The sequence below is a fragment of the Chiroxiphia lanceolata genome, chromosome 7 (genome assembly GCF_009829145.1).
Source record: "Chiroxiphia lanceolata isolate bChiLan1 chromosome 7, bChiLan1.pri, whole genome shotgun sequence".
NCBI classification, from domain to species: Eukaryota; Metazoa; Chordata; class Aves; order Passeriformes; family Pipridae; genus Chiroxiphia; species Chiroxiphia lanceolata.
In genome coordinates, this window is record NC_045643.1 from 13,021,624 (window position 1) to 13,048,346 (window position 26,723).

Consider the following 26,723-nt stretch of genomic DNA (forward strand, 5'->3'; position numbering starts at 1 on the left):
CTGCACAAAATATGTTTGTGCAATTTTCTGAAGAGGGCACAAGAACACCTAAATAAGATATTAATAATTGACCCTTAAGTGCTCTACTTACATAGGGTAGAGGAAAACTGATAATAAGCTTGAGTAACATTTTAATTGCTCTGTACCGAAACCTCCTATCATGCAGTTTTTGATGTAAAGCTAATTGCATCTGAACTCAAGGCAAAAGGAAACCAACTCAACAGTTCTTTTGCAGCATGTTGTACACTTTTTGTTTAAACATTTACGTTTTCAGGAACAGCCTTCAGAAACAGTTCTTACCTCCTATCTCAGTCTCCCCAACCAAACACTTCTACACAGCAATGGAAATTTTCCTAATTAATTATTCTGAAACTGAGTTTGGAAAACTGTCAGACAGCTAATATAAGGAAGAAAGAGGAGCAGCCAGAGATCAGCAAAGAAAGAGCAAGGGCAGCTGCAACAACTGAAAATTTTAAGCTGTTAGGTCGGTATCACAAAACCTCCTGCCCAGTCCCACACACTACAATAAGCACATGTTGTAAGTTTTAAAATTTACTGCAGCAACCTAACTTCATTGCAGCCATTACATGTTTCCCACATCAGTGCTTCTGGAGATCTGATTAGCTAAAAGAAATCAAGTTTTAAAAATTGCTTCCTGCAGTTCCTATACAAAGAATATTCAGGAACATGAACAAAATACTTGGACTGAAATGAAATATAGTGAGCTTTACAGATGAGCAGTGCACAAATTTGACGAAGAAAATCAAATGGTAATTTTTCACAATTTGGAAGAATGTATCTCATTTGGACTTACCTTTAAAGTCACACCTGATTCAAATCAACAGGAGTGAGCATGGTGGAGGGTAAATGCCATTCCACAGGCATTATAATCCCAACTAAGGCTTGCTTGCAACAGCAGTCTAATGAGCCTAATGAGCTACTGTGTCTAACTGAGATCTAGGGTTTACTCTGGATTTTATCAAATGATTTCACACAACAAAAGACTGAAAACACAGAAAGTACTTTATCTGTAATAGATTTTATAAGCCTTGAAAAATTCTAAAGCTGATTTCTTTCTAGCCATAGAATGCTATCTTCCCACAGAGGTACAAAGATTAACTGATAGTAACATAGTCATAACTTAACTTAGATAAAGAAGTTCCAAATCACCACTTTTTACATCCCTCCTCCTCACTATATTTCTTGGTTGTTAAATGTCAAGGGGTGGGAGGGAGAGGGTGTGTATCCATTTTATAGTGCACATCCATTCACCAAACAGCAGTTTGTTCTTTCAATACAGAAAATCAGTATTGGTTTTGTTTACTATAAATATGGAAGAATTCAATCAAAATTTAAACAGAAGAGGATAATATACAAACCAATTAGGTTCAGTTAATGGAAAAGTATAAATATAAAACCCAAGCTGGTAGAATAGGTATGATGACTAAAACAGCAACCACTTGTTTCTGAGAACAGAGTCCTCCCAGCTGCTGAACTCCAGTTTCAAAACACAGAGATTTAAGAGGATCACTGGCAAGTTGTTTTAAGACCACAGCAGACTGGGCACATAAAAGTACTTATAATGGGACTACTTTTACATGTTATACCTTACCTTAAAGTTCTATGTCTTATGTTTTACTAAGCATTATCAAAAAAACTGTATTATTACTAAACCAGAATTTTTCTACCAGTAAAGTGACATTTACGAAGAAAAGTATAAATCCATATGTTTCAGCTCAATAAGCCTCTCTAGTCACTGAACTCAGATGCTTGACAGGAAACCAGAAGTATGAGGAAAGTTTTAATAACCACCATACTGTGGAGTCATTTTTCATCCAGACTATCACAAGATGCAATACTTGGGTACATTTGTTCTTTCCACCATACTACTGGTATAACCTACAGACAGATTTTTCAGGAGGAAACTCCTGCACAACACCTGGCACATCACCTTTTCCTGCAAAGCCTCTGCCATGGCTATTTGTACCATCCCAGGTAATCTTTTAGGACCCTGACACAAATCCTACTGAAGGTGTTAAAAACAGAACACACCTATAATTTCAGTAGACTCCAGACTATTCCCTAAGTCTTCATCAGCAGCAGCTAGATTCTACAAGAATTAATATATACTACTTTGAAACTCTGCTAGTATTAGAAGTTAAAGCTATTTCAGCACTTCAAACAAAGGTTTACAATTTGCTAGTGAAATGTTGAGGAAGGAGGAAGAAGGGCAGGACCTGACACCAGGTTGTGCTTGATGAACACACCCTCCCCTGCAGCCACTGATGGTAACAGCCACCAGGGACTGAAGGGTATTAAGAAAAGAGAGGGAATTTGGATTCCCCATGTGCTTTCTGTAAACCAAACAAAAAGTAGCAATGGCTTGCCTTGAATGTACATTTGTACCTGAAGGAACCAGAGACCAGAGAAAGATTGATGGGATGCAGGAAAGAAGAATGGATAGAAACACAAAGAATGAGTCAGGTAGTAAGTGATAAGAGCAGAGGAAAGATGAAAAAAAGCTGGACTTAGTGTAGAACTATACAGGAGCAAGAACAGAACAAATGGTCAGGAACGTTGGTCAGAGCTGAGTGGCTTCAGACAGCAGGTAAGGGGAGAGAAAAACAGAAGGGTACAAGGCAGAATGTAAGCAAAAGGCAAGTGGTCCTCAACCTGTAGGTAAATTTTCTCCTTCCAAATCTGTCCCAAACCTCTACAACCTTAACAGTTGTCAGTTTTTAGCAAAAAGCTGTAAAAGCCACCAGTAAAACACAGCTCTGATCTTTCTCAAGCAAATAATCTATTACCTTCTTCCTTCTATTTGTTTTCTATTAGTTGTCCCCTCTGAACACAAAGGTCACTACTCTTCTGAGAATCTGAGATCAGTTTCATGTACCAGACAGGTTCTTAGGGCTGTGAACTCAGACACACAAAATGCTGCCTTGCCAGACTAGAATTGTACATGGGTGCCTTTTCACACAGCCTGATTAGAAATCACAGACTGTCCTGTCACAAGTCCCCCTTCAGAGAGGTGCCACTGCCACATGACAAATGTAACATATAGTACTAGAAACCTGGTGAAGTTGGAATTCTCAGAGGAGCAAAATAATAGTACTTTAAGCTGTAGTTTGCACAGTGAACGCAGAATGAAGGGAGCTCTTACATGGGCCTTTTTATGCATGTGTGTATATATATATATAAACAAAATCTGTATAAATCATAGACATTGTTAAAATGGAGGTAGGGGGATAATACTTAAGGTTACAGTTTCCTAAAACTATGAAAAGACAACAAAAATTGCTCATATATATTCTGTATATGTGAATATTATACTTCAGCACTGTGCTATCTTTGGGTAACAGAATTCTAGCAACAGAACTTTCAGAAGCTTTACTGTAAAACTAGCTGTCTGTATGACTACCATCAGCTTTCATCTGCCTAGCTTATCATTAGACTGAAAGCCCCACAGACTGTAACAAACAATTTCTGCATTTTATGAAATAGTCCACATTACTCAGTCTGTTTTGTGAAATAATCACGAAATTCCATTTTTTCTCCATTATTTTTGTAATTTGGTGTAATGGAAACATTTAGACACTTAGTTTTATGGTGACAATGTAAAAAATTCACAAACTTATTGTTTTATGCCCCACATTATCCCAGACAGGAGAAGGTTTAACACTGCATGAGCAAACCACATGACACGGACACAGTCAAATCACAGGACAAATACGGTCACCACATGACAAAGCTAACGGGTCATACACAGAGGGCTCAGGTGCATACGGTTACCTCACACACTAGGCACCAAACATAAAACTCAAACTAAGAAAAATGCTTACTCTATTCCCCACCCTGTGCCTCCAAAAATCACCCCCAAGGCCAGAATGGTCCCTGCCACTGCACCTATTAGCCTGTTAGCGGCCATGCTCACTGTGTGGAGGGAAAAGGGAAGATTTTTTAAGGAAATTATCACATATATGTCTGAAATGAAAACATGAAACAATTCCTCAAAGGAATACTTTATGCTATAATCCACTGTTTGGATAAACAATTCAAATCTCCTCACAAACCTTTATTTACCAAATACCACAGCTTTAAAAATTCTGAAGGGACATATATTTGGTTTCCTTTGAATGTTTGCAAATATTTCAATGAGAAGTTTTCCTGTAAATGAAAGACTATTCTTTTTACCATTGTGATTCTATTATTTATTTAAAAGAGGAACATCCTGAACCTACTGCTTATTTATAACAGCCAAAATGTAAATAAATTACCAATAAGAAAACTTCCTTTTAATCACCAGAAACTTACTGTATCCACAATATAACTAAGCAAATGAAAACTGTTCAGAAACAGCTCCACTGCAGGGAGAAAAACCCAAACACAACTTTGAAATTCATTCCTTTACTAGATAGTAATATTTTCCTTTGTTACTGCATTTATTAATAGGACTCGCTATTTATTTATATGACCTAAAGACAGACAACACCTTTTAAAAGCAAAAACCTACCTTAGAAATATGATTCAGGTAATGCTCTGGAAATTCTGATATGTTCAGATAGTCCCTCTTAAGACATTAAGGCCTTATTTTTAATTTTTAAGGATACTTGTTTGAGAAAAAACATCTGTACATTTCCTATGTTAGACATTAAAAGTTTGATACATTCATTGACTCACAATAGACCACAAGCAAGCAGCTGAATTCCCTATCCAATGGGAACTCTTCCAAGGGACAAAAACTTTATAGACTTCATGATTAATGAAGTCTGTTTTGAAATGCTTTGGGTAATTTTCTTCCATAATTTTCTTCCAAAAGTTTCATAAATATACACACACAAACACACACACACACACACACACACTTGAGACATAAGTTTTATACTAAAATAAACATTACTTCACTAGTCAAATAAAGGACTAATTCTGCAAATTAAATGGTAAAGGAAGAATCTCGTATGCCAGTACTCTAAAGTAATTCAAAGTTTCTGCAGTAACCTAAAACTAACAGCAAGAACTCTTTGTCTTCCCCAAACTGCTAAATGCTGTGTACATCTTCTAGTACAGGATACAGTAGGTTGCTGAGTTTAGAATAATTCAAGGGTCATGTATTAACAGCAACATAATAATAAGGACCACTAATTTTTTTTAATCCTGAAATAGAAAATGGAGCCAAAAAGCAATTGATGGATGATGGAAAAGTCTGAAAAGTGCAGCAGGAGTAGCAGCCAATTGTCAGTTATCATAATAATATATAAATAATTAGCAATACTTCCTAACTATACATGTTCTAATTGTAGTAAGAAAAATGCTTGGATTTATGGTGTGAAAAATCTTAAACCTATTAGGCTTTAATTTTCACATCATGAGTGTTTCATTTCTGAAATGTAACAAAATTCAAACTTATGGTTAAGGAAAAACTAGTATTTTGGTTTCTGTCTCAGATTTGTAAACTGGCATATGACAGAGGGAGTAATAAGGGGAAAAAAGTTAATGGAAACTACTTGAGTATGTTGGATCTTTAAAACAGAGAAAAGTACTCCTGAATTCTTCTGAAATCTTCTCACAAAGGAATTCCTCTATAAGCATGCAGAAAGAAATCACAGTAGCTCTGTTAGTGTTCAGGGTCCTAAATTCATTTCTAGGGGATTCAACATCAATGAATTACTGTAACAATATAAGAAATATAATCCATCTTTTGAGATCATTGAGCCACCTTGTACAAAAGCATAGTCTGCCTTTTTGCAGAGGAATCCATTAAAAAATGCAGTCTAAATGCTGTCTGTACCTACTGGCAGAAATCCATGCACATACTATTCATTTAAGGCTTTTGCCCAAAATATTTCAGCATTGATGTATTAATTTTCACACAGGCATTTCCATTCTGAACTAGAGGAGTTAATCTGGCTTACAATAATGTAACCAAGGTAAGTATACCTCCTGTGTTGCCCTTCCTACAGACCTTTTTAAAGAGAAGGGAATTAATTCTTACCTACAGGATTTGGAAACGAGCAAAATAAAATTCATGTACTCTCTCAGTGTCACAGCTGTACATGCTGCTCTCCTCATCCACACACACAGAGAACTGAACAGCTCTATAGTGCTAGTCTCCATAATTTTTTTAAGACTCTGTAAGCAGCGTTCTACAGTCAGGAAGGTTTTCAGGGGAAATGGAATGACAAGTAGCTGTGTAAGGCAGGGTGCAAAACAGGCAGCTACACTGAACAGTGGTGGGATTAGAAATCCAGGAAGCACCTGTACAGATTCCCTCATACAAATCTGGACTGTTCAAGAGAGCCTCCTTCACAACAGCAATTTGTTTTAAGACTGTATCTTCAACAGTTCTTGGTAAAGGTCTACTGGAACCATTCTTCTAAAGGGCAACAGGAAAAGGCACACAGGACAGATGTAGAGCCTTTCATACCAAAATCCTGCCCTTCCTTGAAACCTTAGATATTTTAGACAGTAATCAATTAGAGTCTGATCCCTAAGGGCTGAATTTTTAAGCAACTGTATCTTTTTCCCATCTGCCTTGTAGAAAGGGCAGAAGAACCTGGAACTGGGACATGGGGAAAAATTTTGTTTGCGTTTCTCAGTTGTTTATTGGGAACTTTATCTGTAAATGCATAAGATTTGATGAATATAGTCTGATGTTGGACAATACCCTGATGACAAGACATACAAAAACTGGACAGCACAATCCAAAGATATTATTTGGCAGAGAAGTCAGAGAGAATCTCAAGTGCTTTTCTTCCTCTTTGAAAAACTTTTTTGATGAATTATTTCCTCAATACCTCCTCTTTGTATTTATATTCATATGCAGTTGAAAGTACATAAGAATAAGCAATAATGATTGTAAAAATAATTTAAGTTCTTAAAATCTTAATTTATTTCTTTTGTCTTTCATTGAAGTCCGATTTCAAGGAATCTGATTTGACTAGGGACATTCCACTTTTCCCTTTTTTATGCCATAGCTCTCTGAATTAGCTGAGAACAACTAAGGAAACTGGCAATCTCTAGTAAAACATAAATACTCAATTATCATATAAATAACAAGAGACACAGTCAGGTTCCAATCATAAAGAAAATTAATATTAAAAAATAGAGAATAAAGGATGAAGGAAAAAACATTACCTGTTGAAATCTTCCCCAAATTTATGTTAGAAAAATAAAAGTTTCATCAATTCTCAAAGTAGAAAAACCTACATCTACATAGCTGTGCAATAGTATTCTCTTTTTATATGCTAATTCTACTACCATGTATCAGTGGAAAAATGTCATAAATACTTGAAAGAACATCAAAACTGAAACAAAACACAAACCCTTGGGTCCTTCCTCCTTCTTGCCACCAGTATCCCTGACAGGATCATCAATGCTGCAGTCTGTCCCAGCCCAGGAGAAATTACAAATGCAAGTGGCTTCATTACTACAAACCTGGAAAAGAAAATAAGTGACAGCAGTTAGTTTTTAACTACATTTTATTAACTTTATTTAACATGTAATGAGATATTTAATTCATGACATAAAACTTACCCATTTATATATTTGTAACAATGGCACTGAGTAGTTGGAATGATATAACCCATCAATAATCTGAAAGTTTGCTTTAACCCTCTTAATACACTCAGATGGTAGGAAAAGCAGAACTGGTTCTATCATCACTTCCACTACAACCTGCACAGGTTGTAAAAAATAACAAATTTTCATCCTAAAAACCCTATCTTAACTAGTTAGGTTTAACTAACTTCACTAACCAACTATCTAGACTTTGAGCCTGAATGCCCAGAAGGAACACAAGCATTTGTGTGTGAAAAGGTTCAAGACATGGTTACACTTTACAACCTCTCATTTACAGTTTGCTCCCATGTAGAACAAAATCGATATATTTTCATTGGTTTCATTGGCATTTTTCCTAAGCAGCAATGAGGAGTGCTTGTTCATCTTCTAAAAGAGAGGTAACAGTGCTTCCTAAGTTTGCATTTGGTTGAAAGACCTCTAAAACAGGACTTAGGACTCTAAAATTGACAATAGATTTATGAGATACAGGAAAATCTCACCAATGGAAAAAATCAATTCAACAGGGAGAGTTAATAGCTATAAATTTTGCATACGAAAAAGAACATGGAGAAGTTACTACAGAAAAAAGAATGACATGAGAAACAGAAAACTAAGAGTGAAGTCAATCATTAGACAAACAGCTAACAGTATCTTCTGGACACTGGAACATGATGTGAAAAAAAACCCAGCAAACAACCTACACACTAAGTAGCATTTGTGATTTTTTTAATTCAACTTTTATCACACTCTGCTTCCTAAAGTACTCACTGAAGAATCTGATCTAGGAAGTTGAAGATAAATACATCTTATGGCAGGTTTGATCAACTGAATGCCCTTTTAAAATTAGGAATTGTAATAATCCAAAACAAAACAGGTAAGATGGTTCACTCACCCTTCATGCCACTCTCAAAAAGTACCAAGATGATTTCCAGACCTCCTAGATACTTTACTTTCCAATTTTAAAATTTTTCTTCTTGATTTTGAACCTAACCCTCCTCTTTTTTGAAACACTCAATTTCATATTCAATTACAGACAACAAGAAGAAAAAAAAACACCTTCTTGTATCAAGTCTAGCCCCTTTGGCAAGTATGTGTCCCACTGAATCCCACCGCGGAAAGGTTTTATCGCTATTTAAAACAGGAAATCTGTTCATCAAAACATACCTAGTATCTCAGACAAATGGAGTTATGGATACAATAACAGAATATAATGTGCCTGACTGTAAAATGATATGCTTTGGGTCTGTTCAAGAAGAATGTACCCTCTCTGTTGAGGACCCACAGTTTGGAATTTTAATTATTTAAGTCATAAAGTATAAATCTATGAACACAGAACCAACTTTACGAAGGTGATAGTATGCAGAAAAAAGTTTAACTGAAAATGGCAAGTGGCTTGAAATATGGGTAGTACATCACAGAAGTCTTCACAATAACTAGTGTCAAAGTTCCTTCTTGCTAGTAACAAACCAAATACCTCAGATGTAATTGGAGAACTAATCTGACAATTTTGCTTTCTAAAATTTTATCTTTGCTTCACAAAATGGCAGTTTTCCCCTGAATCTTAACATTTCTGCTTTCAGATCAACAGGTCTTAAGAACACTTGCAGGTAGGGAACTGCACGGGGTGCATTAGGATCAGGTAGAGCAGAGGGAGCTGGGGAAGCTGAGCTGCTCACTCCCAGTACAGACTCACCCCATGACCAGAACAGACTTTTCCATTAGAACCAGTGGGACAGCTGCTTATGTTCAAGGACTGAATTGGCAGGCACTTTTTGTCCAAACACATCATTTGAGGTCCACATGGAGCTCCATCCTCCACATAACCTAAATCTGTATCATCATCTAAAAGAACATGAGCACCACTAGGAGAAATAAGTTTTAAGATACTATTAGTATTATGACTGATGTCTCTTGAAAATATTAAAAACATGTCAGTGTAGGTACTAAAAGCCTCATATCTTTCTTTCATTTAAGCATACAGATAGACTGAACAAAACTATAGTTTTTCTGCCTGTCCACAGCAATGATAAGGTGTTCCAGTTGTCAAACTAAAAACAAGTCAAACTTAACTCCTTAGGCCTAGGAGATTTTTAAGCCTTTGACAAGCCACGCTTTTCTCTTTTTTTTTTTCTTTTTTTTCTTTCCTTTTTTTTTTTCACCAAAATGCTGTGAAATACTAAAGCTAGAAAAATATCAAGAACTAACTTCCCATATGATGATATTTAAACAAAAACACTAGTAGAATAATGGAAGAATTAAGAATCACAGTTCATTCAGGACCTAACTATGCAAGAGAGTATTCTTAGCATGACAGGAATGTTGCCAATGTCCTTAAAATACAAACCTAGTATCGTGAAAAGCAGACTAAAACCCAGACTAAAAAATATTCTATTTTTCTACCTGTCCTTTAACTGAACTGTAGCTTAATATCTTATCCTGACACAACTCTGCAGTTTCCTTCCTTTTTGCCTTCACTTCCCTACAGCTATTTCTCTGAGTATTTAATACTCAAAATCATTATGTTTAAAATATGGGTCTTTGGCAATACAGACTTTCTCCACCCCCAGAAAAACATAATGCTGAGTGTTATCATTAAGCTCTGACTGTGAAGTTCTGCTATTGGAGGGATCAGATACAGTAATCAGAAGGATAACCCACATTCAAATGTGAAATATTAGGCTTTTATGTATTTTTTTAATCAAAAGAAATACCACTTAGAATAATGACTTTGCTGCAATATATTAATTACCTAAAATTCACAGAATTTTACATTTATGTTTCTCTTAATTCAATTAGGCTTGACAGAGCAAAATCACGTTGGAATACTGCATTATCTTTTACCTGCAGTCCACTATGCGTCCTTGATGATAAAAAGAATTTGGGATAATTTCTCCTTGAACTTGACCAACTCGTGGAACTCTAGTAAGATTAGTACAGAGCAAAAAGCCACAGAAAACATCACTGTAAAATGAAAACATAAACCAAAATATTACTGGAATAATATGAGGTAGACTTACAAAAAAGAAAGTCTGGCAATGATGCTGCTGATCACAGTAATATATTACCATAAGCCACATGATAGAGTTTCAGAGTACAAGCCTGGAAATAAAATATTATTTTATATAAATGACAAAAGGCAGAAACAAGTCATCATTCATTCTAATGGACCAGTGAATGTTCACATGAACAAAGAATGTATCTGAGTTCTAAGTACAATACTGTACAATTCAGAGGAGCCAAATCATACAAAGCTTTGTTATGTCAGGTTAAATTACTTTTCACTCTCTCTAGCAGCTTATATGCCACACATTAATGTCACTTTTGAATTTTTAATTGAATTTTATTTCCCTTGCAAGACAACAGAACCATAATAGCAATCATTAGCAGTTGTGTGTGCCCAAAATTTCATTAAAAATCTGCTTTATTTTATTTTGTTTTAGATCTAAATATATTTCAATATATCTTACATAAGATACACAAGATAACTCTTCTATCTTCAATAGAAGGATATCAGCTAATACTAATTGTCCTAAGTCACAGAAGCAGCTGGATGAATGATGGAAAATGCCTTTGTTAAAACTGCAAAAAATTTAAATAGCTCTTCAGTTAGATCATTTTCCTGCATCTCTCTACCAACAAAGAAAAGCTTTTACAGAAATGAAATTTTTAATGTGCACATCAGAATAACACTATTCCCATCTAAATATATTTTAAACAATTCATTAAACGACTCCTTTCCTTTTGATCCTATCTGAAAAATAATTTTTAAGAAAGGCACTTGACAAACATCAAATAGTCAAAGAAGGAAAACACCATTGTGAGACTGAAATTTGTATGTGCATACTTAAATTTCTTCTGATTTATTTACTGTAATTTTAAAGTCTATCCACTAATGGTCATTAACTAGAAAAGTAAATTTAATCAAATATTCATCTATTAATGATCACATGCAAATGAATCAGCCCTTTTCTCTATAGCATCCAAATGTCTAATGGTCCTCTCTGATCAAAATAATGGTTGGAATGAGTTTGAAACAGCACAATCTGGTATCAGTCCTAGAGCAGGCAAAAACAGCATGTGCATTTGCAGCCTAGTGTATCACTACCAAGTCTGCGGTGTTTGTACATTATAAACTTGTGCATTTTTGTTGTGTTGTCCCTCAGCTCCTCTGAAATAATTAAAGTCAGTATATTCTTCTGAAAATCTGGAATTCTTTCCAAGTGTATTGCTGAGTCACCCATGGATTTGTCAGAGTGGAACTTTTTCAAGATGCAAACCTTGTGAGGGAAAGAAGATTCAAAATAATGCAAAACAAAGTGCTGAAGCATTCAAGAAAAAGTGAAAAAATTAGACAACATGAAACCATTATCAATCTATTAACATTACAAATAATCTCTACCAAGATGAACTTACTGTTTGCTGCACTGAATCCATCGGTCTCCATCTTTTCCACAGTTTCCCTTTGTTGTGCCTTCTGTATTAAGCTTTTCATAACAAAATTTGTCAGATCCTGAAGACTCTGTTGATGAAGAAAAAAGAAACGTGCTTTCCACTGGCAACATGAGAGCTTTGAAACCTGCATAATTTATTGCAGCAGTTCTCTATAATTTAGTACAAAACATCGATCTAAAGACACATGTATGTGTAGAGACCGTATTTTCCAGTGACTACAGCAGGAAACCACCAGGCTAAACTGAAATACCTACTGATGGCTTTTTTAACTAATGCTCAATAATTCAAAATTTGCTCTGAACTTCTAAAAATGTAGCCTTCACAGTGCCTGAATTTTCTTCTGCATATGAAATTTACCTGCAGTCTAATTTTGTTAACTTCATAACAATAGATTTAAATCTAGTTGTTTTCACTGATGTCATTCCTGATCTGCATTTTAGAAAATCAAAGATTTTATATATGACATTTATGATAAGCATATGTTCTGAAATCAACTCTATGCTTATTTTCTTCTATTTTTCAAGTGTTGATAGCAAAACCAAAGTTGAACAGCCAAAGTGTAATTTCTACTTATTTTTAGGAGTAAAAATCTGAACAAATATGTTTTCAAACCCACAATTATTTACTAAGAAGCTCATTTGTTTTTTTCTAAAAATGAATTAAAAAAAAAAAGAAAAAAGAAAAACACAACAATATATAGAGGAAGGTACAATAATAAAGACAAATAAGACAGAGTAGTTTCAGTTAGAATTCAGTCAGATGGTTATAATTAGACAAAATGCACAAGAAGACTCTGGTAGTTCTGCTCTGCTGAATTGTCTCAAAATCATTACACAGAACATTCACCCCCTTTAGACTTAAATCTGTACTATGCATATTTAACAATGTACTAATTTTCCTGACTTGCAGGATGTTACAGCAAAGAGAGGCAAGGTGGAGCAGCATGAACTGTTGCCAAGATAATGGGATTGACAACTGTCATTTAAAAACACGCAAAACATGTGTTTTTGAACTGTACTCAAAAAATCCTCAAACCCCCTCACCCTGGTAACATTTGCTGCCCTACCTAAGTCTGCAGCCACATCACATCAGAACAGTCTCACTGACACCACTCCCAGACACAATTCCACCTGACAATCAAGCCACCATTTCCCACTGCAGTCTACTCACTCTACTGATCAGAAGACTTTAACTTAGAATGACAAGAACAAAAAATAAAAATACTGAAAATACAAAACAAAGGCAAGAATGAACCAGAAATAAAATATATTTAAGGTAGTTAAAGTCAACCTACTAGATCCCCAGATATATTTGCACTGATTATCTCTTGTCTTGCATTCACCATTATAGCAACGACCCTAAACAAAACACAAGATGTTAGCAATGAGAACTGAACACTACTTCACCTCCTTCCCCTCCCATGACAAATGCCTCATTTTGACTCTTCACACACATGTTGGGATCTATAACAGTTTTCATGGATTTGGGTAGATGGAGTACACATTTTGGCCCACATTCCCAAAGCCAGTTTGTGTCCAATACATACTGACATTTCAGCAGTTGCTTTATATTTCCCCTTTACATAGTTATAAGGAACTTATTAATATGGAGTGTAATAAAAGATCTACGTGTAAAATGTAGAGATACCAAGTGGATTTTATTTAAAGTAGAATTCTGGGCTATTCATAGTGTGCATAAAGCACAAGCAACATTGATGTTGAAAGGATAAAATTTATGAAGAAATATGGAATACAGAATTTAAAAAAAAAAAACAACTCCAAAACAAAAATGTGTATTTGGTTGATTTCTATATGCTGATGTGCAATCTTAAACATAGCATACCTGATTAGAATCACAGGCATACCCATCTTGTTTATGAAGATTCGGTGGACACTGAAAAAAATTAAGATGTTTTACTGTTATGTGTCCTGTAATAATACATCACAGTATCACATATGGAATTTTCCTGGGTTTAAGACAACCACACAACATATAAAGGGGGTAGAGAACATAACTGGTGGTGCAATCTTTATAGTTACAAATACCAATGAAAATAATCAACATCTTGAGCCACGAAATACGTGGTTCTAGTCTAACTTTCTGCATATTCTAAGTAAAAATTAAGGAGTTGAGGAAAAAAGGAAACAAGGTGTTCAGTAGCAGGACATTTGGTAGCTAATACTGGGGCTGTGTTTGCAATGCTGCCACTGCATTCATTTCAGCTCCACTACAAAAGTAAGCAAGCACCTAGTTATAGCCTAGCAGCCTATTGCTTACAGAGATTTGGGGGGGTTTATGATATTATTTCTTGTGTTCTCTTGGCATTGGAAACTTTTTTGGTCCAGAAACCTTAGACTGTTAAAGCTAGGAGCAAACCATTCTCGAAGTTTTTCCTCATCTAAAATGGACCTGTGAAAATTTGGAAAGGGTGTGCTGCTGCAATGTGCCATATTAGCCAGTACTCTGAGAGCAGCCTTCTAGCTTGAGAAAGCCCTTCTCCCTCCCATTAAGAATGCTCTACCTACAGAATAAAAGATTTACAATAAAATACTAGCAATAGCTACTTATCTGGAAGTATGGGTGTCCCAGATGATAAAATAAAAAAAAAGGTACTGTAATTTATTGGCATCTATAATTACAGCCAGTGCCTGAAGAGAATGTGATCCATCCTGAATCTTATTTCTCCAAAGCTAAGAGCTTGATGCAGCAGATGACTGCATCAGTTATGAAATTCTCATATAAACTTGAAGTTTATATAAATAGTACTCAGTATTGAAAAGGTGCATGTATCACCTAAAGTATCAAAGTTGCTGTGAAAACAGAAAATGTGCAGAACGTTGAGTGTTTAAAAGAATTCAAGTTAAAACATGTTGGTTGCTGTCTATTCCTTAACTTCTGCGTATTAGTGAACTGTTTGCAGGAGAAATGCATAATAAGATCCATAACTTTTAAAATTCTCATACATGTGCACACCCTTAAAAAAAGTAACACTTCATACAAGTCTTAGGGGCAGCAACTGAGGGAGTTGGGGTTGTTTAGCCTGGAGAAGAGGAGGCTTGCAAGGACCTTCTTACTCTCTACAACTACCTGAAAGGAGGTTGTAGCCAGGTGGGAGTTGGTTTCTTCTCCCCAGGTAACAAGTGACAGGATGAGAAGAAATTGCCTTAAGTTGCACCAGGGGAGGTTTAGATCGGATATTAGGAAAAATTTCTTCACCGAAAGGGTTGTCAAGCATTGGAACTGCCCAGAGAAGTGGTAGAATCACCACCCCTGGAGGTATTTAAAAGACACACAGATGTGGCACTCAGGAACGTGGTTTAGTGGTGGACTTGGCAGTGCTGAGTAATGTCTGCGCTCGATGACCTTAAAGGTTTTTTCCAACCTAAATGATTCTATGCTTCTATACTCAATTAGTTGTAATTTTCTACATCTATATTTTAAACTATTTTATTTCATAAAATTTTACTGTTACCTTTGAATACATTCAAATTTGAAGTGTATTTGTATTATTTAAGTTATAGACCAGGCAAAGAGTAAAGGAGGATGTCTGAGAAATATTATACACAAAACCCCATGAGTAGTAAAAAACCAAATCTACAGAAGTCTTATTATAAGTCCACTTAGATTATTTTTGTGAGTTTACAATAGTTCATTCTTATGTTTAAAATTTTTTGTTAGTATTAAGAAATACTCACCCACACACCCCATCATTTTGAGTATATGAATGTGCAGTTTGTTAATCCAATTTTCCTCTTGAATGAACACAAAAAAGAGTACAAACAAGCATCAACAGTGTAAGCAGAGAAGGGTTCTGCACACATACCTGTCCAGAATCCCCAGTGCAGAACTCTGCAATATCACATTCATTCACTGCATAGCGACAGTCGTAACCTCGTGGGAAAAACTAGAAAGTGAAGAATATAGTTCAGGACTAAGATTATATCCACACAAGCTGTTCCTTTTCATTCATAAAACATGCTCTGAACTTTAACAGGCTGCATGTAACCATGGACAACCGAAAAGAACAATAGATATATGGCAGCAACACTCACAAGACATGATGTATTACAGCAGGGTCCATCACTACAGTGAGCTCCATTAGAAAGAGAGCACTTCTTACAACAGTCTGCATAGCATTCCTGAAGAAAATATTAAGCAAAAGTTTGTTTTTTCATTTTCAGCAAGTTTTTTCTTCCTAATCTTTCCAACAAACTATTACATAGCAGCCAACAAAAGATTCAGTTTAGCACTGATGACCTGAAACTATCAGCTGGAAGAAGACTTTCCAGTACTCAAGTACTGAAGTAAAGGGATAATATAATGCTATAGCAACATGGAGATTTACATCTTCTGAAGCCTCTTCATAGGTGTGGAACAGCTGTGCCAAATGCATGCTGCTTAATCATATTCAAAGCAGAAAAAAAAGATTAAGAAAACTAATTATGGATACAATTATATTTAAATACTAGAGCTAGGATTCAAATTTACAGGGTGGATTTTTGCAGAAACATTATTGGAATATTCCTAGAATAGAGAAGAAAACAACAGTTTACTTGTTCTGTCCAAACCCAGGCACCTATCTCCAAAGTATCAATACGGAGTCTCCTATTCCAGACACATTATCTAGGAAAAGTAAAGGGATAAATCACTTCTACATTGCAAATCAAAAACTGGAAAATGGCTGCATCTTGTCATTAGTATGACAGGAACAGTTTTGAGGACACTCTCTGTCTTTGCACTCATTCTCATTTAGAAAAATGTTTTCAGACTGTGCTTTAATGAAATTGTTCCCAAACAATAAGAAAAACAAATATTCATAACCTTTCCCCCCTCCCTTACCAATCACTTAGTTTATCTTAGTATATTTTGTAAGAAAGACTTGTGGAGTAATATATCTCAACTTGCCATTCGGAAACCGCAATCACATTCTTCTCCTGCTTCTACATATCCATTTCCACACTCTGTGGTCTCAAAGAGCTGAAAGAAAAAAGCCCCCACCACAAAGTAAGAATAAAACTAGTGTCAAATGACTTTTCTGTCACACACAACCCATTTCTGTGGTGCTACAGACATGCTGTCACGTGCCGTGCTTTGGCAATGGGAAAGGCAGCGTGTTTTTCAAGTGCTGCTATTCAGAATTGATCAGACATGAAAGATGTACAGCTAAATCACATGGATGCTAGTCCTCTTTAGGACAATAATGATCTCAGGAAATGATGATAAACAGAGAGACACTACAATGACACACAAGGGGACAATATCTGAACTTCATTCCTGTTCTATGTACTTCCAGTTCTCTGACAATTCCCTCAAGAAATTAGTCTGCAATATCATGTCTGGGATCTACTCAGGTACCCATTCTTGCTCATGCAATTACCTACTGTCTATTCCTGTGCACCATATTTGTGCATGAAAATAACAAACATTAAAAAACACCACCAAAAAGAAGTTCCATGTGCCTTATTAGTAAGTTATACACAACCACATACAGATACTAAACAGTGCTAAACAGTTAATCCTAGGACCAGACATATACAATACAGATAAATTCCACAGTTCAGGATGACATAGGTTCTATACTGGTTTCATATATCATAATTCTGATTAAAGGTATTTTTCAGTCTTGTCAAAGATATAATTTTGAAAAAAAGCTTGTCTGTTATCAATTATAATTCTGCTTTAAAGCAATAGTAAAAGTAAGAATATACAGAATCTCCAGTTTAACTGAGATATTAGTAGCAGAAACACATTCACTAGAACATGGTTGAAATGAGAAGTTAAAAGTTAAGTTAAAATGAGAACAGATAAATCTACAGCTAGACAAGAGTGAAAGATGCAAGTAAATGTTCTTTCTAGTAGAAGGAAGCTGTTGAGGATCACACAGATATGAAACATAACATGTAACACAAGTGATACATAGACTTGGATGGAATTCTTCTTTGGAGTACTTTGAGGGGGGAGGGCAGAGGGGAATCCTAATGCCTAATAAAAAACAAATAAAACATTATGCTTTTGTTGCATAAACCACATATGTAATCAATAGCACCTACAACTTTGTGTACCAAAAGTAAAACTATACTGAAGCAATATCCATATGTACTCTTCTTCAGTAGCAATGTTGTCATGATTAAAAAACCACTGAAATCTCTCATTCCTTCCCCCTCCATAAGCCACTGTTTCTACTACACTTCAGAGGAAACAGCAAGAGCTAATGTTCATATACATGTCAGAACATAACTCAGGTTGTAATTTTAAAAAGTGACTGCTTAACAAGAACTATGTTTTGTTTACCTAAGAATTAAACACACCATTTTGAGCCTTAACTCCTAACCTCCAAATAACAGGATTCTAAACATTCTATGATTATTTTTTTCCCCAAAGCACTTCAAAGTTGTAAAACACTGACACAGATAATGTATGAAGACCATTACCCTGGGAGCATTTTCCCCAAAGTAAATCAGGTTTTTATTCTGTATAGAGTTGACAACTTCTTCACATTACTTTGCTAGATAACTACCATTAAAAAATGAAGCTGTGTTTTTCTATTTCCCTACTTACTCCTTTCTGTAAAAATTCTTACATTCTTATTCTATAAGCAAAGATTGCTACCCTGGAAAAGATTAAAAACACTCAAACGAGTCAAACTGATTTTAGTTAATCATGCAAGGTGATGGTCTACCAAAGGATACAGGACAGTAAACAGAACAGCCTAATAGCCTCGTGAGATACTAAATTCTACAAGGACAGCAAGTTTGACACCATGATTAAATAGAATATTAAGGCTTTAGATTGCTCTTATTTGGCATAAAGAGCCACATTTTTATATTTTTATACTACTCTGCTTTAGAAGGATGTCATGCTAACATTGCCTTAGAAAAAGACTATGACCTTGCTAAGTTTTTAGGTGAAAAAAAGCATTGGATGGTACAAGGAAACAGTTAAGAATTACAGGGTTTGCTACATGTACAGTTGAAATGAAATGAAGTTAACTTTGAAAACAACCACGAGCTGAAATGAAGTTAACTTTGAAAACAACCACGAGCTACTACTGTCTACATGAAATGAGCTATGGATTGATTTTTATTTCCTAATGTGGTAATTTTCAATCTTTTTAACAACTTCAGGCAAAAAGTCCAAGAATTAAGTGCATGTGAAGCATATACTATGACCTCACTTCTGGATTTATTTTACACTGCTTCCAGCTTAATAAGTAGTGCATTTATGCTGATGGGGATTTAGCTAGTTGTGAAAAATCAACTGCACTATCTGTCATTTGATGGAAAACAAGTTGTGTTCCTCTCAACATTATTTTTAAATGCTAAGGGAATGAACAGGCAGCTAATTACAAACAACCTCAAGAAAATACCCACATAGACATCTGAATAACTTTAGAACAGATGTATATTTGTGAAATTATTACATTTTCACTGCAATATTTAGCAGATGTGCTGACTACCAACTGATTTATTACCTTTGTTGGCCTGTTAAAAAGACAGGCACCTCCCCCACGAAGTAAAAATTCTTTGTATTCTGCAATGCTGCATTTGGAGAATTTCCTGGAATGGTATACCCTAAAATGGCAAAGAATTAGCTGAGTAAATGACTTCAAACACCACCAGTTACTGGAAGGGGGCAAAGGGATCACAACATTTAATACTGTAAATCCCAGTTTCTTACAACCACTGTGTGCAACAGTATGACAGTTCAGTCTTATTCTCAAACAATAAAATCAGAACAAAAGAAGAAGTTTTAAGACACTTTGCATTTTTATATATCTACTTTATGGGTGTAAAGTATATAAAACTGTAGTCTTCTAATCTTCTCGATAAGGTGAAACCACACTCTCATAATAGCTGCTATGCATCTTGCCGATTGCATGCACAATCCAGCGTCCCCTTGTGTTTGTTTTTAGCATCTACAAGATGCTATAGCAAGAAGTTTCACAGATTATTTACAGACTGGTAGAAGAATAATTTCATTCCATTTTTTAATGTCATATTTGCTAATCTCATTTCATGTCTCCCTAGTTCTTACACTGGAAGAAATAGTAATCACTTGCTCATGATGTTACAGACTTCTCTCACATTTCCTCACTTCCATCTTTTTCCCAGACTAATGAAAACGTACTTTATTAGTAATTTCTCACACAGAAACGGTTTGATATTTGTATTAGTCATGTTTTGAGATCTGGGAATAAGATCTATTCACACTGTTAAAGATGAGGGTAGCCATGCCATAAGGAGGTTCTTTATCCCTTTCCTAGCTGCTCACTGCTGCCAAGCTGCCATATCTCTACTGAATTGTTCTATATATAAAAAATGCCTTCTGAAGCCCCAGTGATGTGGTTAAGTGAAAAGGCTTGAAACTGCAGCTAATTATTTGCTCATTTCATTAGTCAATCCTTTTTCAGCTCCTGGCATTTTTGTATACTGTTACCTTTTCTACAGAAGAATATCTTCTCTACTGCTACTGAAGTATCAGCTCAAGGCTGATACTTTGATGAGTTCACCATGGGAAGGAAGCCAGTATCTATTCTGATCAATGCCTTACTTAGGATTCCAGAAGTAAACTTATGGAATGATTTTCTGTTGCATTCATACAGTGGCTGACAATTGCAAGTCTACAGGGAAGTCTTCAGTTATTCTCCTGAAGGACCAATTTCCAAATACCATATGAAGAAACTAAGCTCCTTCTATCTTATTTGTAGATAGTTTTCTCCCTGATTTTTTTCAGTCAAGCTTCCATAGTGAGGATGATACTGCCAGGAAGTGATTTATAAGACTCAAAATCCTATGTTTCAAAAGTTACCCTTTTCTAATCAATTACAGTACAGAGAAAAGAATCTTTGGCAGTGTGTGAGGGTAGAGGGCAATGAAATTCCTCCCATAGAGATGTGCTTTCCCCTCAGAGTTCACTGACCCTTTAGCTAAGGATTGAGTTCCAACTGTTTCTAGTTTTTCACTTATTAGCATTAAAACACATGGATAAAACCCAATATATAAATATTTCTGTCATAATGTAAACTATGAACCCATTCCAGAGTCCTCAATTACTGACATTTATGACATACCCTGTTTCCTCCATGATGCAACCACCCCAGGAGTCAGTGCAGTCACACTCTTCTCAGACAAGACCAAAATACAACAGAAAAGGAAAGAAATTATAAACATGCTTACAATAAATATAAAGTACTTACTGTAAAAATGGACCTTGACTAATTATACAAAGATCTGATGGTTGCTTGGCTGTACAGACTTAAGTCCCAAGAAGGAAACCAGCCCACTTCAAGACATACTAATATACTTAATAAATGTGGTACTTTCAAATTACCATATGTGCATCCTCTTAGTCTCAGCACGAAGTTTCAGGCAGTACAGAAAGCTAAAAATAGCTGGCAACGTTCTTCCCTACATGCTCTCAAAACAGGCAGCACAAGGTTGTGTGCAGTACACTTAGTATTGAAGATTTAAAATATTTGCATTTCCTCCTCCCTAAAAAGTATGCAGAATACCCTGAAAGAGAATTGTTCCTGGACAAGCCATTTCTTTTCCCTTTGGAATAGAATTATTAATAGTAATACGTGAAACAGCCAATCAAACATTCATTGGAAAAAGTAGTTGAATGAAAATGGATTTACAGTTTACTTACAGCTATAGCATGTAAGTCAACAGTGACCAAATTCATAACATAAAAGCAAAGGATCAACACCTTATGGTTGGTAAAACAGAAGTTACAAATTACTCATAAAATTATCTACCAAAGAAGTAATATTTTCAAAAAGAAAGGTTCTGTATTGTAATTGCTACTGGAAAACCACACTGCTTGTCCATGGGTAATATTCACAGATAATTTTTATGGTTATTTCTGCTCTATCCAGGTCTTTTACTAATCCTTCTCTATAAAGGACATCCAAATAAGGAAACTAAACTATCATATCAAAAACCTTTATCTTACAGTTAAAAACACGTTCTGATTTCCAAATTAAATGAACTCTGTTTTACCTGTAATGAAAAACAATGATATAGAAAATGTCTTAGCAATTTGTCAATTTACACAATTCAAAACCAATGCTTTACAAAACAACATTCCCTAAACATTGTTTTCTAATCCACAGATTTTTGAAGTGATTCCACAATGAAGTCAACTTTATAACTCATATTTTTGAAGAGGAAACAAAGAGAAAAGGTAGTCAAACTGCTTACAAAATGCAAGTAAAAAAACCCAACTATTTTCTTTAGCCTCAAAAAGGGCTTTGCAGTAGTTTTTGTACTGACACTACATGTGTTAAGGCCACATAAATCTAATCTGGCTGTGAAGCAGCAAAATAAGTTGAGTAAATGTCACACTGGACTAGGTTACAGCTCCTTATCATTTCTTCAAATATAAGTCAGGTATTTTTGCATTTTAAGAAGTCAGTGATTGTGTTATAAGATTTACAGACTTCATTATAATAGAAAAGAAGTTCTAAATTAAATTAATGGTGTTTTTACCAATATACCTTTGAATGTTGGTTATGAATCTAACCACCTGACACAGGACATCACTGAGGTCATTGCTAAGTAAGTGCTAAACTTGTGTCTCTTATTTTGGTTAAACTCAAATCCTAGTGCATAGTGCAAAAGCAGCAATTCTTGTTCTACAGTTACAGCAATTTTGGCATTTCTTTCAAACATTACAAAGGAAGAGTTTATATGCTTAGCTAAGAAGACAAAAGAAGACTCTGTGTCCATATACATACTCGGTTTCCTTGTAGCTGGGTCCCATTGTATTCCAAGGTTCTGAGCAAGACTTTGTGCTAGTTCCTGAGCCATGGGCAAAGGGAGGCCATACTGTATTTCAAGGGGAGCAAATTTAAAAAAAAAAAAAAGAAAAAATTAATTATTGTAACAACACTACAGTGACTCATTCTGGCTTACCACATACCTACTACTTCAGTAATTCAGTACCGTCAGTCACAATTCTGTGTCCATATGAGGAAAATAAACTCAGTAAAGTTGAGTTTAGCATAACAGAAAAAAATTTCCTCCCTTAACCTCAGGGAATCTCTCCCCACTGGTTAACCTAAAGAAAGAAGTCTATTTGATATATATGTAATGCACTTTTGTACAGTATGATTAACTCATCTTAAAACAGGAGACTTTAATTATCAATTTAACATTACACTGAGATAAAATAATAATAATAATAATAATAATAATAATAATAATAATAAAAAACTCAGTACACCAGGACAGTTTTTTTCTAGTTTCAATGTTAAAAAAATTCAGGAAGAATTACATATCATTGGCACCTCAGAAGACCAAGTCTCTTACAGTGAGAGGACCCAAAAAAATATTAAGTGCTGAGTTTCAAACACTCTGGAGATTTTTGGGTCTAAATTTATGTCAAATATATTAAAAGTCAATTTAAATTCTTATTAAGACAATAATACAGACAGGAAAAATGCTTTTTAAAAAGAAAAGTACACTGAGTAGTAGTTTAATAATGATCAAGAAGGCTGGCTGTGAGAATCCTAACTTTTTAATACACAAGTTATCTTTAAAGCCCCGAATACTGAAACACATAAATTCGGAAGTTACAATGTGCAGATTCTATTTTATTTCACCTTAGTAATGAAAAAAAAATTACCTCATTTACTCCAACTCCTCTGGCCACAGAGCAAACCCCTCCAAAGTAACTTAAGCTGCTCCTTTTGTAATGAAATGTCACATTCCTTACAAAAAGATAGAAATGAAGAAAATATAACACATTGACATTGGGCACCAAGAGCTTATTGAAAGATCATACTCTCACACATACTATGATAGATTGCATGTACATACATCTCCTTGTAGCATCAAAAGCAACTGAAAGCTTACAAACAGAATACCTACATTGAAAGAGAAAGCTTCGAGAAAAATACTATTTTTATTTTGTAGAGTCAGAATCGGTCTTAACCCACAAACAAACCAAGCACAGAAAGCTAGAGTACCAGACTCCTAAGACAATAAAATGATCACATTTCTTTAAAAAGTTAACAATATGCTCCAATTTATAATCTGTCAGGAAGGAATGCTGTTCTGAAATGTATCAGTGTGGAGAATTTTTTTAATTATGATCTTAATCCAAACCAATTCAAGTTCTAGTTTCAACTCCAAATGAAAACACTAGAAGTATGCCTAAAGGGAAAGTAACTTAATACTGTTCTTTAACTCTGCCTACTTTCAATTATTGTTAATAAGCCCCAAATAATTTAGATATAATAATTAGTTAAGTAATCTGGAAGACCTAAATTATTTTATAAAATGCCTATAAATTACTATGAATAATACCTATTTGAACTTCATAGTCGTAATAATAAATCTACACTGCCTACAAATGACCTACAGTGACCTTACATGATCTAAAAATGACCCTAATCTTCAAAAATTATTGTTTTTTTAAATGAGAGGATACTCCATACAGGTATATATTTACTTTTCAGAACATTCTGACAGCCATCAGAACTTTCAGACTGCAGCCTAAATAAACACTTACATCCGGAGCCTTTACAGCAGCCAGAATCTCAGTAAGGGCTGAGGCTGACAGGCTCTTCTGGAAATGGTCTAGTTCAACCCTCCTGCTCCGTGGAGGCTCAGCTGGAACACGCTGCTCAGGACCATGTTCCCCTGGTTTTGGAATATCTCCGAGCATAGAGAGTCCACAGCCTCTTCAGAGCAGCCTGTTCCAGCATCTGACCACCTTCACAGTGAAATGGGTTTTTTCCCTATATTTAAATGGAATTTCCTGTATTTCAGGTTGTATTTGGTGCCTTTCACCATGCACCACTCAGAAAAGCCTGTTTGCTCTTGCTGGCAAATTCCTCAGCAAGAAACATGATACATGCATGAAAATCATTAAGAGTGCATGTCAGCAGCACTTCACCTACGTTAACAAGAATGCAATTAGCATTGTGTTGTGATGCCTGTACTAGGGAAATCTGGAGGAAATTCTTCAACCCTTAATTTTATCCTCCTCTGCAGAAGATGAATTATAGGAGAATCCCATGGATGACATTTGTCACTTCGTCCTCATAGTATGTCATGCTGCTGGGAGGTGGCTAAGATCTTTATGCTGCTCAGGGGAACACACATTTCCTCTCTTAAAATGCCGTGAAGCAAAAAAAATACTTGTTCAAAGTTGAAATTGTGCCTAATGATGCAAGTGGAATTTCCCCTCAAAATGCATTGTGTCTCAGAGAACAATTCATTCCAGTTCTAAAGGAGGAGACTTTCCACTAACAAATCATCTATGCAGCTACATGTGTGAATAAATATACTAACTGGAATGCTCTTGCAGCAACACATAATACTGTCAGCTCTGCCCTCTCCTGATCCTTATTGGGAAAGCAGTACATTACACACCTGATCAGCAAAGCTAGGTGTCCTTAAGGGCTCATCAGAAGACACTTCAAATATGTGACACTGTCTCCAGGCTTAAAGACATTCAAATTTCATTACAGATGTACATCAACATGACCATGGTATATACAACACCTATTAAAAGCAGGCTAACATGTTACATATGGATTAAGTTTCCTAAGTAAGGCAGATGTTGATTCATATAGTGAATATACTGAGCAAAAAAGTATGAAAGAAGAGACAAGTAGAGAGGAAAGTATATAAAAGTGATATTGTAAGCCATCACATAATGGTACGTACGAGAGCAGGTGCACAGCATCAGCGTGCTGTTTGATGTAGTGCTGTCGGTATTTGGAGAAATCGTGGAGCATCTGCAGAGGGTCCGGGTGAATATTAATACGATCTCTGTCTGTCCAAGTTTCCACAGCAACAAGAACCACCCTGGTGTTCAGCTGTTCCTTGTATATCTGAGGGCAGAGACAGGACAGGCACAGGAGTAGAACACTGGGTCAAACATGCACAGTTAGCCAGTAAGAGTAAAGCGGAAGGACAAGAGGGATAAAGCAGGAGGAAAACATGGGGAAACAGTTAGCTGGAAATGCCTTGGATTTCCTAGAAGTTAATATTCTGATCAACTTAAATTTTATATTTTAGAGGACAAGAACATCCCTTGCTGTTCTTTTTTTTTTTTTTAGCCCTTCCATTTTCTTTAAAATTCTCATGTCAAATAATTTTGCCACTGAGTTTTGCAGAAAACCTGTACAACAATCAGCAAAGAAGAAATGTAAAGGTACACTGGGTGATCTCAAAGAAAAAAAAAGGAAGATCTCAAAGACAAAGAATAGCCAAAGAAAATCCTTAAGTGGAGATTAAATAATTTCTCAGTACATCCAAAATTCAATTCACATAATGCTTGATTTCCATTTATATAGTATGATCACTTAATACCACTCAAGCAATGTGAGGATTAAGTAAAAATATTAATTTTTCTATTTATTTTAATGTCACTGTAGTAATAGACAAGGAAACAACAATCAGGCCCTAATAATAACAAAACAGTTTTAAAATAAGCTTTTTAACTTTGTGCATGATACTTGATTCTGACATAACACTGCTGCTCTCTGTAGGCTCAGATAAAAAAACTGTCAAATTTTACTAAGGTTATGCAAAACTTTCAGATCTACAAAAGATGCATTCCTTATCCACCCTGACCAGAAAGCTGGTCTTTTGTATCAGGACAGTATTATCCTTATTAAAAAGTAAATGTATAATATTTGTCTCAGGAAAAAAAGACAATAAATGTGAGAGCACAAGAGAGCAACTAGTTAAGCTCAA

The 26,723-nt window shown here is 35.3% G+C and overlaps 1 protein-coding gene across 7 annotated transcripts in view; it reads right to left on the bottom strand.

Moving 5' to 3' along the window:
- ADAM23 (ADAM metallopeptidase domain 23) overlaps positions 1 to 26,723 on the bottom strand; it is a 72,547-nt gene that overhangs the window by 10,961 nt on the left and 34,863 nt on the right. For 3 of the 7 annotated variants that reach the window (XM_032693478.1, XM_032693476.1, XM_032693482.1), the window contains exons 11-24: positions 25,689 to 25,855; positions 23,638 to 23,722; positions 22,748 to 22,838; positions 21,080 to 21,128; positions 19,481 to 19,580; positions 16,915 to 16,986; positions 16,056 to 16,148; positions 15,833 to 15,913; positions 13,852 to 13,902; positions 13,304 to 13,367; positions 11,971 to 12,076; positions 10,399 to 10,518; positions 9,251 to 9,419; positions 7,323 to 7,434 (exon numbers count right to left, since the gene is read on the bottom strand). In XM_032693478.1, coding sequence (XP_032549369.1) covers positions 7,323 to 7,434; positions 9,251 to 9,419; positions 10,399 to 10,518; positions 11,971 to 12,076; positions 13,304 to 13,367; positions 13,852 to 13,902; positions 15,833 to 15,913; positions 16,056 to 16,148; positions 16,915 to 16,986; positions 19,481 to 19,580; positions 21,080 to 21,128; positions 22,748 to 22,838; positions 23,638 to 23,722; positions 25,689 to 25,855 — 1,360 coding nt within the window. Of the gene's footprint in view, positions 1 to 3,842; positions 3,934 to 7,322; positions 7,435 to 9,250; positions 9,420 to 10,398; positions 10,519 to 11,970; positions 12,077 to 13,303; positions 13,368 to 13,851; positions 13,903 to 15,832; positions 15,914 to 16,055; positions 16,149 to 16,914; positions 16,987 to 19,480; positions 19,581 to 21,079; positions 21,129 to 22,747; positions 22,839 to 23,637; positions 23,723 to 25,688; positions 25,856 to 26,723 lie in introns of all 7 variants that reach the window. The other 4 variants (XM_032693479.1, XM_032693481.1, XM_032693477.1 and 1 more) reach the window with 3 other exon arrangements.